The following is a 12247-nucleotide window of genomic DNA, read 5'->3' as shown; positions in this document are numbered from 1 at the left end:
GCCCCAGGGAGCACAGGGGCTGCACAGCCACAGGGCCTGGGCGTCCGGGCCGACCTGGGGGCTGAGGGACACGGGGGGTCCCTCCCTCCCTTCTGAAACTGCATCCTTAGCCCTTCTTCGGGGTCTTTTTCTAGAAAGGAAGCTCTGATGAGAGAGCTGGGCTCTGTTCTAGTGTTTAACTTCAGCCTCATTTGCCTGAATAATCTGACTGTGACTAACTTTATACCATGGCTAAGTATATCTTTTAAAATGGCTTGTACAGGTTACAACAAAGTAATTTTATAACAGTAGGAGCTTACAGATCGTGTTTCCTGAGATCATAGAGTCATACAGTGGTTTGGGTTGGAAAGGACCTAAAAGTTCACACCTCCCACTGGAGCAAGTTGCTCAAGGCCCCGTCCTGCCTGGCCTTGGACACTTCCAGGGAGGGGACCTCCACAGCTTCCCTGAGCAACCTGTGCCAGGGTCTCACCATTCCTCTCCACAGCTTCCCTGAGCAACCTGTGCCAGGGTCTCACCATTCCTCTCCACAGCTTCCCTGTAACAAGGGCAGTAATGACACAAAATTCAATGGACAAGTCTATCAGAGGCAAAACGTTTATAACTGATGGGGAAGAGATGAAGAATGTTAGCTTTTCCAACACACAGGCCTGGTTAAACACCCTGCAGAAGAAGCCTGTGCCTCCTGGGAGGCAGCAGGAACCAATAAGTAAGGCAAAGAGGAAGATGCAGCTCAGTGCACAGCAGGCCTCTTCAAGCCTTGCTTGATTGCTGCACTGTACAAAAACCACTTGTGTTACAGTGTAAGTGTCTGCAGGAAGCTGATAATTCTTTTAAGACCTAAATAGTCTTAATGTGCTATTACACAAGTACAGTCCCTGCCAAATCCAGGGGGAGGAAATAATCCAAACTTTAAATTGTGATCAGAGTCCAAATAAAGCTGTAACTCATGACCAGATTCCACATGAAGGTTTAATTTACAAAGAGTTTCTTACATTTAGAATCAAATTATTTAAAATTTTTTCATTAAAACATGTAATCCACAATTTTAGTATTTCTAGTTGGTATTTCAGAAATGCTAGTGCCCTGAGGATCCAGTCAGATCTATGAACTTGTTGCTGTGGGCATTGGTGCCAGATGAAAGAATCCTTTGTTTTTTCAAACCCTTTCACTAGAAAATTGTACATCCTAGCAAGATGGGAATTGCTGACACCATAGCAGATAGCATTTTTTCCCCTACTGTAAATGCACATCATGTTTGTCATCTCTCTTTGATTATGCCATTGCTTCTGGTACTCCAGGTAAAATGATTCAAACACTGGGACTTCTTTCTTGTCTGGGTAACTTCTGACAAAACATCAAATAGATACTACACTGAAGCATGTTGGAAGTAAAATTGTAAATCAGATTATTATGCAGGAAAATGTTTACCAAGTTATCCTGAATCAGAGGAAAAAATGCACATACTGAAAGATGTAAATAAAATAAGTACCAGGACTTTAAAGCTGTACTGTAAATTCCAAGTGCTGCAAGGGCTATGAGTAATTTTCATGCAGTGGTTTGTACAGTAGGGCAAGAATCCCAGTTTGTTGTGTGTGTTGTTGAGTCACTCAGAGCCAAGGAGTCAGGCAGAGCCTGCTTCAGTGGGTGTCTGACTTCTAACTAACCTGCTTTGTATTGTGTAGCCCCTCTGTGTTATCCAGATGCAGGCAACCAGACAACACAGGTTGGGCTAATATCCAGCTCTTGCTAAATTCTCTGCAGCTCCCACTGAGACACCACTGTAAGACATACAACAAGCAATTACAGCAACACAAACTTGCTCCGTGTGTCCCCCTCTAGTTAGTACAAGCACGTGGCCTGCAGATGGTTCCCAGGGCGCTGATTCTGCAGTAAGCTCTCAGTGTCTCATTAAAAATGGAGAAGAGAACTCTAAACAACTTAGTGTTCAGTGTTATGGAGCTCCAGCTTTCTCTGTTGCTGCCAGAGTGAAATTTAAGGATTCATTAACTGGATCACTTTGAAGTTGAAATAAACTGGATAAGTGACATTAGTTAGACGAGATCATCTGAAGACTCTTAGACTGTCTGTTTTATGCTATTCTTGCTTCCCTTCAGGGGAAGTACTGCTGTTATGAAAGTGTTGGCTATTTTACTAAACTTTAAGACTGTCAGTGGTGTTTAGTATCTGCTGACAATTTAAATAGTCCCCTCCAAAAACATCCACCCCTAACAAATGTCAGTGGAGCCTCTGCATTCACTCTGGGAAAAAAAAGACACGTCCGGGGAACGTTCCTTAGGACTCACTGTAAACAACATCACTCAGAACCTGTTTTTAAAATATTAAATGAGATTAATTTACTGGAAAGAAAGCAAAGCATGAAAAATACCACCATAAACCACATCCCTTACATGTTCAGAGAAAGAGTTTTGGTAACTGGAACTCAGTGAGTGATCAAGGAAACTTTAGACACATGGTTGATATTAGCACTACTGGAAACAGCTTCACTCCACAGCAGGCTGAGAATGATGGCTGTGGACTGAAAATAGGTTTACTCTCTTAATGTATAAAGTATTTCCTAATGCATAACTTCATAAACAACATAAAATCTCCTCTGTCTTTGGAGCTTCTTTCTAAGCCCTTCCTGACACAGAACACAGAGTGCACAATACTTTGTTCAGCAAGGAAAGGATGATATAAGTGCTCCAGCTGGACTCTGCTCTGTGGCTTTACCAGTGGGAGCTGATCTCACTGTACTTAGAGGCTATAGACTGAATGAGGTAAGAACCCACAAGCTTTGTAACAACTGGGTTTTGGAAAATATAAACTCACAATAGGAGTTCTTTCAAATTGTATGTGAACCAAAAGGAAAAATACTTTTTTGACCTGCTGGAGAGAAACAAAATATATTGACAATTACTAGGGCAGTAGCTAAGTGGTGTCCTGGTTTGAACCAGGATGACGGCAGTTTTCTTTTTACTGATTTTTTTTTCTTCAGTGAACTCTCTTTTAAGCAGCACACATGCTGAAAGTAATAGTAAGCTTTCCAACTAGTGGACTGATAATGCTCAAACGTTTATAGTTATGGCCAAGAGACCAAGGCCACTTTGCTCTGCTTGCTCAATCTTCTGCTTTGGACACTTAAGGAGCAGAGAGGTCATATCTGCAACCCTCCCAGAGGGAGGAATGGACTAGACTGATGACAAAATTGGCCAAATGGAGTATTCCAATCCCATATACATCCCTCTTGGTATACATTCAGGGATCGTGGAAGTAAAGCTCATTTATTTTGTCCATGGCTGGCATCTAGGGAGGACTCCATCTATCCATCTGCTGTCATCCCTAGGCCCATGTTTTCCTGACCTCTGACTACCCTCAGCTCCTGTCTGCTCTGCCACTATCTCCAGAAGCATTCCAGGAGCTTTTCCAGATTGTTTGCAGCTCAGGGGAGTACAGTTGCTGAAGGCAGGAAGATAATAGGAGTTTTGTACACTCCTGCACATATTTGTATATATTTGTACAGACTTTCTCTTGTCACTACTATTTCATTAAAGCTGTCTGGTTTCATTTTCAATCTGGATGCATCTCTCCATATTCTCTCTCTTCTTTTCCTATCTGGGTGGGAGAGGGAGCAGCATTGTGATTAATTTAATTGCTGTCCCTACGTTAAACTGTGACAAGTTGTCAGTTATATGAAGTCACTTCCTTCTATGGGTGGTTGGATGGAATGCCTGATTTTTCTCAAATTGAAAGAGCTGTCTTCCCACAGCACAAAAACTTGTATTTGCTTCTGTTTAAATCGTGCCTAGATAGAGTGTGTGTCACATGGCTGAGTCAGACACTGCCCATGCTCTGCAGAGTGAGTCATGGTGATTGTCAGCAAGAGAAAGACTTGAGTGTAATGCTACTCCTGAGAGCTTCTGTCTCAAAATTATCAAAAACAGGTGCATTAATAAGTAAATCGTATGTGTAACTTCTAGTGGAGAACAAGTGCAGGATGTAGCTGGTAAATTAGTCTGAATAACCATAGCCTTAGTGATTTTTTTACTTTTTACTAACTTCAACAAATTGTTTAAAGGTACTATCAGTATGGTATATAGACATTGTTCAAAAAAATTTGCATTAATGTAATTAAAGCACATCTAAATTAACTTCACTATACGGACACAATGTTCATATATAAAAAAGCTTTAACAAAATTAAAAATTCTTGGAAGAGTCCACTTCTGCTCAATTCTCCAGATTTTGCTGGAGTACAACTAAAAATGCTTGATTACTGAGTAAACTAAGACATACCTGTCAGAAATTAAACCTCTGACATTTATGTGTTTACCATTCTATCCAAATTCTAATTCCAAATAAACCTATGTCCTTTGCAAGGAATGGGGTTTGCATGTTTTGATGAGGTCGTACTTTCATTAGTTATGATGAGTTTGAGTAACTGGTGAATAAACATCTGCAAAGAAGACAAGTTAGGATGGAACACACTGATTAAAATTTATGGAAAAAGGTCACCAATTGAGATATAAATAGATATGAGCACACAATTGTAGCTGAATAGCTCTGTTGGTGTGAATGAAGGATTAGAAGTATCTTGGAGCCAGGAGGCGAATTCTTGAAAGCTTTTGTTTATGAAAGTCAGTGCTTAAGGACAGAAGCTGAAAAATTAATTAAACAGCAAGGGAGAGCAAAACTTGTGAGAATTAAAATTAGTTGATTCTGAACTCAGGAATCACAAATGCTCAGATTAATTTCACTCCTGATATTTTTTTAGAGAAGGTATGTTTTTAAACTCTGTTGTCCACTTAATGCACAATTGTACCTATTATGTGCACACTGTACATATGTACATCCTGGATGTAAAACTGAACATACAATACACTGTACACAGGTCTACGTACTGATGAAAAAATCTACATTTTTAATAGTGTGCACCTATTTTCATTACTGCTTAATTAATTAGAAACACAGTAAACCAGATGGCCATCATATTTATATCCCAAAAGGTAAAAATAAAACCATGATTCTCAGTTCTGATGCAGTTCTTGCTGCTAATTAATAGTTCATAGATCACCTCAAATAGCCAGATACTTTTTTTTCTCTATTGTATGTGCCAATGTTTTGCATGAGATGGGGAGAGAAAATTTTGTGGTTAGTCTGCTTGTACTCTTCTATTTGAAAGCAGTAAGACAGGAGTTAAATGTTATTTTGTCTCACTGCAAATTAAAAGTGAAACATACCACTGTGTAATAAACATCCCAAGTAAGGGTCAGGAAAGCTTCATCAGGTTCCTTACATGGTTCCTTCAGAGGCCTTTCTTCTGATTCTTAGGGGTTTTTTTCCCCAAGCCCAGTAAGCACTTTCTCTAAAAAGACAAAGTTCTTTTTAAAATACATTGAAAAGACAAAGTTCTCAGGGTACAGGGAATCTCAAGTGTCCTCATGACAGAAATAAGCAACTTACTGTTTGTAACAGGAAGAGGACTGAACAACTCCACCTCACTCTGTCAATTACCTCATCCCAACTCTTAGACTAGCCTAAAACATCTGAGTTCTGGGAATGGGCTCAGGCAGAAAATACTTTAAAGAGTTCAGCTAAGGTTGTCTCTTTAAGACAGGTAGCAAGGGAGGGAAAAATATTTCCAAAGTCAGCAAATCTTCCTGGCAGCTTGCTCAGTGTCTCCTTCTTCAAAGCTCTCTGCAGGCACCTGTGCAGTACAGCACAACCCACACATGATGGAGAACAGCACTGGAAAGGGAGGCCAAGATGAGCAGCAGAGCAGTGCAAATCATGGACAGATTAAAGGGAGGCAGCACAAGAGGAGAGCAAGTATGTGGAGCTGCAAGGAGAGTCTTTGCTTGACTCAAAAGCAGCTGTGCAACACTTCAGCCACACAGCACTTGTGGACAGTTGAGGTATTTATAATCTGGTGTTTATTGCTTGTGGTAACTATTTCTGGAGAATGTATATGCCCTTTTTCTGGGATAAACCCATTAGTTGTGATTCATATTTAATACTAGGTTAGAATTAAATGTAATGATCAAATTTATACCTTGTCTGTGGCTGAATTTATACTACCATAGCTGAAAATTCAAATATCCCTTCTAAACAAGAATATGTTCCTTCAAGGACTCCTTCTAATTTATAGCAATAAGGTAGCTGGACGTACCTGTCTGCAGGGCAAAAGTTCTCAAATCTAAATTATTCCATGCTGATAAAAACACCACCTTTAATCTGATCAAAGACCCATTTTCATTGCTCTTTGGATGCCATTACATGCTTTTCAGACTGTTTTTACAGTTTCTGCCTCTACAAACTGGAGTTTCAGCTCAGTTAAGCTGAGGCTTAGGATATATATTGGGGTGGTGGCAGAAGTCTGTGTCTTTTGATTCTTGTTCTTGGGCACACAAATTCAGGAGGGAGAAGGTAAATAGTGAACCTGGGCAGGGACCTTTGATCTCATGGAATAATAACTCCATGTTTCTTTTTATTCTTTTTTTGGGCTAGTTCCTGAACTGCCTCACTGTGTAGCTACCGACTGTTCAAAAGTAACACAGGGAATGGTATTGGCAGAAAGAAACAGCCAGAAGTGGAGATTTCCAGTGCACATTTAAACATCCTGTGTCTGAGATTTTTCCTATCCAGTCTCAACCCCATCATTTACTATCACCTTCTTCTGGGCCGGGTTGCTGTTCCTGATGTAGCCACATTGCACTGTCCAGCCATATGGGCCTTATCTGGAAAGCTTGGGGCTCATGTGAAGGTAACACTGTGGACAGCTTCCTTCAGGCTACCTCCCAGTATTGAACACATACTGGGTTGTGTAGCTTTGAAAGTGTCTAATCTGCTGGCGTAATGACAGAAATAAATCCTGCTGTGTGCTATTGGGTGTTTATAAGCTGCTCTTTCCACTGTCCTCACAAAGGCCCAAGTGGAATGACCTGCTGGAACTCATCAACACCTGAGTGATCTCCTTTTGCTGTCAGGTTCTTAAAAAGTAGACAGGGGGTCAGATCATGGTAACTATTGACATTTCCTTTCTACATTTTGCTTTCTCACTGTAAATAGCCTAAGCAGGTTATGGTATCAAACAAAAGCTCCCTTTTATTCTAATTGGTCCTGAATTGAGGTGCTAGCTCTGTCTCATAATGCTAAGAAAGAAGCCAGAGGAGAATATGTATTTATAAAAAATAATTGAAACTAGTAAGATACAAAGAGTAAACAATGTGAAAGATTAAAAAAATGAGAACTTCTTGAGATCTGAACAGAAACCTGTTTGGCTTCCTCATTTATTCTACAGCTCTCCTGGAATGTGGTCTGAACACAAGCCACTTGATTACCTGAACTGGGTTACCAGCAGAAAAGGTTTGTCAACAGCCAATTGCCTAATGGCATTGCAGAGTCAAATGCTTAGATTACCAGTGATCATCTTCCATGTCATGCTGTGAGTACAGTTTTAATCTTCCTTCGGTGTTAAGGGGTAAATGCATTTGGCTTGGAAAAGGAGGAGCAAATCAGCAGTACTGGCACATAGTTTCGAAAAACAGACCAATGAAGCATAAAATTAACACTTGTTTCAGTGTTAGGAAGGATTTGCATGTCTTCTGATTAATTACCTAAATAAGAGAATGACCTTAAGCAATGTGACCCAGAGTATGGTAAACATGCCTGGCAAAGGAGAAATTATAAAGACAGATCTTGTCAGAAATGCTGATTATCTGACTTCTGACCTCAGTTTCTCTGAAATTCAGGCTCAGAATGTCTCAGTGTAGCACTGTGTCATATGACATGGTGTTCCTAAGGTTTTATGTTCTGGGAATACATTTCTCTTTTACCTACATAACTTGGTAAACAGTGTCATGTCACGCAGGGAGAACACAGTTCTGGTCTGATGGCAGAAACAGCATGTTTTGTGTGACACGAGGCCTTAGGCACCAGACTGGGTAGTGCTATGAGTGACAGGGGCACAGTTTACTCATTTTTCTTCCAACACTCATGAAAGTCTAATCTTTCTGCTGCTTTTAGTGTTGCTTCTAAATCTGTTCTCAGCACTGATGTAACTGCAAATCATAGCAGGCTGGAGGATCAAAGCCCTTCACTGCTCATGCAGAGTTGTTCTCTTTGCTGAAGAGAATCGTTGCAGAGACATTAACCTGTAAAGTATGTACATGTGTGGGACGAGAAGGGAAGAATATGTTGTTCATCACACAAACAAATGCAGAGGCTCTTTCTCCTACTCACCATGGGCCATTCCTCACAGCACTGAGACACAATATCCAGAGTCATCAAAAATGGCTGCAACTAGAGGCAGTGCCCCCGCCCAGGGGAGAAACCAAGTGATCTTCTGAGTTTGTCAGAAAGCACCTGCTGTACACAAATGTAGTATGGTCAGGTAGCTGGGGGTTTATTTCTGCAGTTTTTCCCAATTTGCACTGAAAACCTGAATGAAGATTTTAAAAATTGAATGCACCTTACTTTTCAGAATTAATGATTTTCAGATTTAAATAGCCTGATCAGCAGTTATTTACAGTCATCTGTGAACTGCTGGCTGGTGGCCTGCAGGGAAAACTCCAGGTTAATTGTTCCTTTGCATTATTTCCAGGTATTGCTCTAGAGTCTCAGAATATCTGAAGAGAGAGGGTCAGAGTTTCTACCTTGATTGAAAATTTCTTCTCTCTTACAGGAGGAAGAGAGGTAAAAATTTGGGATCTTTGGAACTGGAGAATGAACAGTTTTGGAAAAAAAAATACATACTTTTTAGATACAAGATGCAGGAAGAAAACTTCCAGTGAAAAAGTTTAGAAGTTCTAAGTATTTCCCATATTGTAAGGAGTCCCTACAACCTTCAGATAAATTGCATTGATTGCATTTGAGCTTAGGAGGGGAAAAGGTGAAAAGATGCCTTTTTTTTTTTTTTTTCCCCTCCTGTTATGAAGTGTTTCACAATTCACAATTTAAGACTGCATGGCCTCATCAGAGTATGTGCAAATGTCATGTCAAATTTACTTCTGTTTTGCTTTTTCTGCAAGATACAAAATGTCTGTCTGCAATGAGACAGTATTTCTCCTAATCTGGCCTCTAAGTGTAAATTCAATAAGAAAATGACCCTTCATAATGAGTGGGCTGATAACCAATCCACAAGGATCCTTTCACTATTGCTATATGTAACCACATACACAGTAAGTTTTTAAGAAATATATTCAGGTCATCATTAAACCAGTATTTTGCAACAGAAAATAATTAAAAATCAGAGCAATACCAAAGGGGTCAGAATATGTTTAACTGAAACATTTAAGAAAAGCTGATAAATGAATTGCTGTGTATGTATTCCTATGGGAAATTATTAAATTAATTTAAAAAGCTATAACAGGACTGATAGCACTTACTGTCTAACAAATGAGCATCACAGAGTCAGCTGTTAATCAGGATTAGAGATAAACTGGGGATCTGATAAGGATAGACTTTTCACCTAAGGCTGTCTTGTGAAGGAAATGTCTTCTTTTCAATCCTGAACATTATGCACCCAGTCCCAGACAAGTTTCCTGTTGAATACCTTGGCTGAATGCAGAAACCCAGGTCTACAAATATCTGTGACAAGGAAATTAGCACGTTTTCTACTGCACACAGTACTCATCCCTTTTTGCCTGTGCTTCCCACAACAAAGTAGACTAAAGCAAATGACTGCAGAAAAGAAATGTTAGATGCTTGTGCAAGACATTGTTAATTAATATGATGTAACAATTTCTGAATACACAAGGCTTACTCAGAGAAAATAAAAGGAATCCCCAGGGAGACTGATAAGTGATTTTATAAGAACTACAAAAAGCTGGTATGCTACTATTCTGTAGAAATCCTTATTGTAGCTGAAACAGCATGTTTACTTTTTTATGTGGAATTACTTGCTGTTCTGGGGATACAATTTCATGCAAATATTTTAAGAAACTTTCAGTTTGATTTATCTGTAGCAGTTGACTATTTTATCTTGTCAACCCAGCAGAAACATGAATGAAAATTCATTTCACACTCGGAAGGAAGGAATCCTGCTCGGGAAAGGCCACGAGTGGAACAGCAGAATGGTGGCAAGCAGGAACCAAGGTGTATGAGGAGGGCCCAGGGAAGAAGCTGACACAGCTCTTTGTTACCCTGAGAACATGATGTTGCCCTGCAAGCATCATTCACATGCATTCCAAAGGTGAAATGAGGGGCATGTGTTTTACATTTTGTTACTTCACAAAACACACGGGAAAGTCACAGAGTGTTGTTCAGCCAGAGATAGGGGCATTGGCAATACAGCTCTTGTGTTTCCACACATGTTCCCTGCCTTGCTGTTGCAGCTACTGGAATTAGCATGAAGCAATCAGGAGGTTTGTTTGTCCCACAGGCCAGGCAAATTGAGCTAATCTTAATCTAGCCCTTGGCTACCAACAGCCTGGAGGCCACAGGAGTTTGAATTTCTGTCTGGCTTTGTGCTAACTCAACTAGCCTCAATCAAAGATAATGCAAATACATCTGGGCTGCTGCTCCTGCTCCACCTAAATAAGATAAAGCTTTGTGCCCTACATTTTTGTATGTCCCAAGCAGATACCCAGTTGTAGCACATACACACCCCAGCTCACCCACTTGTTATTCCACATAAACAGTTAGGGCGGCACCAATGGTCATCAAGAAACACACACTTAGCACTCTACCACAGGTAGAGTATAAAGTTGAGTAATATACATTTCTTCAGCAGTTTACATGCAGGTCAGAATGGGTCCTGTGTTTACCCTTTCTCAGCATTATAACTGCTTTTTTTAAATAAGGAAATACTAGTATTTAAAACAATATAACGCAATAGAAAACACATTAATCCCATTTGGACAGCAATACTGAATTGAAAGACTTGCAAAGAATAAACACTGTGAGTTACCTAACAAAAGTGCTGATCAGATAACATCTAAAATGCAAGGAAGATAAGGAAATTGAAATAATTTGGTCTTATAACAAAAAACTGTATTTTTAATACACTTAAATTCTGATATTTATCTAGGAAATACTTTTCATCTCTAATCAGACTTTTCAACTCTGATTTTGTAATTTTTTACTCTTTTAACACAAGCAGCTAAGGCTTATGATCTACAGAACTATTTCTAATAGAAAAAGTAATTTGGTGAAGGAATAAGGTACTTTTATAAAATCCTATTTATTTAAAAATATGTATCAAAAGTTGTGGTTCATTTAGTGTAGCAGGAATCAAATAGAAAGTGGTAATATGTTCCTTCCAATACTTGTAAGTAAACTTTCCATCTCATTTGCTGCTCACAAACTCTGTATCTAATCTTAGTTTTTCTCTCAGTCAGCTCTAAGCACTTCTCTGCCTGCCTCTGGGTATTTTATGCCTTTATTATGCTTCCTTTCAAACAGACAGATAATTCACCAGGCAGCAGTCAGTGTCCTTGATTTGCAGTCAGACCCAAAGACACACACCATGCAATCCTTCACCTCCAATCCTTCACCTGCCCTGCTTGGGGCTTCTGCTTTTAACACAGTCCTGATTATTTCATCCCTTTATTCCATAACTGAACAAAACTGGTTTTACAATTTTTCTGCATAAAAGGCTTCTTTTCAATCTACCTGCTTCCCCTGTATTATGCAGAAATCTGGTAAATGTATCCATATGCTTTACTTTTCTAAAATAATAATAATAAAATGTTTACTTATCAAATGTGGGAGTAGAGAATATATTTAATTTCCTGGCCTAAAATCTTAAAATTTTGACATAGAATGGATTTTAGGGGTATCTGTTTGGCATTGGCCAACTGTCATCTTGATCTTGCTATTTACGAAAATTAAACAGGAAACTTTTAAAGAGGGTCAATTTAGTCCTTTATTTAAAGATAAACTGTTACTCAATATAATGAGTAGTATGCATGGCTGTCTCCTCAAGTTTAGAAATGACAGAGGGCTAGGTAGATCTGTAAAGGTGGAAAAGTAAGAAAAAGAAATATTGTACTATGCCAGCAGAATCAAAGTATCTTTTTCCTTTTTTAATAATAAATATATAATAAATCCCAAATGTGCAATTAAGACTGTCAATAATATTTACTGATTTCTCATCCTTGGATGAGTGTTACCACAGCCATTCAATGTCATTTATATTGCATAGCAGACATAATAGACTTCTTGGTGAACTTCATCACTTTTACATCTACCTCTTTTTTTATAACTTCTTTTCTTGTATCACCTCCTTCTTTTCCACCTCTGAAATT

The 12247-nt window shown here is 39.2% G+C and overlaps 1 protein-coding gene across 1 annotated transcript in view; it reads right to left on the bottom strand.

The window, feature by feature from the left end:
* The window catches only part of TMEM41B (transmembrane protein 41B), a 28520-nt gene that overhangs the window by 9759 nt on the left and 6514 nt on the right, over positions 1-12247 (bottom strand). Inside the window, exon 2 of the mRNA XM_009994270.1 lies at positions 663-685. Coding sequence (XP_009992572.1) covers positions 663-685 — 23 coding nt within the window. The remainder of the gene's footprint in view (positions 1-662; positions 686-12247) is intronic.

Source organism: Chaetura pelagica, unplaced genomic scaffold, assembly GCF_000747805.2.
Source record: "Chaetura pelagica isolate M959 unplaced genomic scaffold, ChaPel_1.0 scaffold153, whole genome shotgun sequence".
In the NCBI taxonomy this organism is placed as follows: domain Eukaryota; kingdom Metazoa; phylum Chordata; class Aves; order Apodiformes; family Apodidae; genus Chaetura; species Chaetura pelagica.
This window is presented reverse-complemented; position numbering and strand designations above follow the sequence as displayed.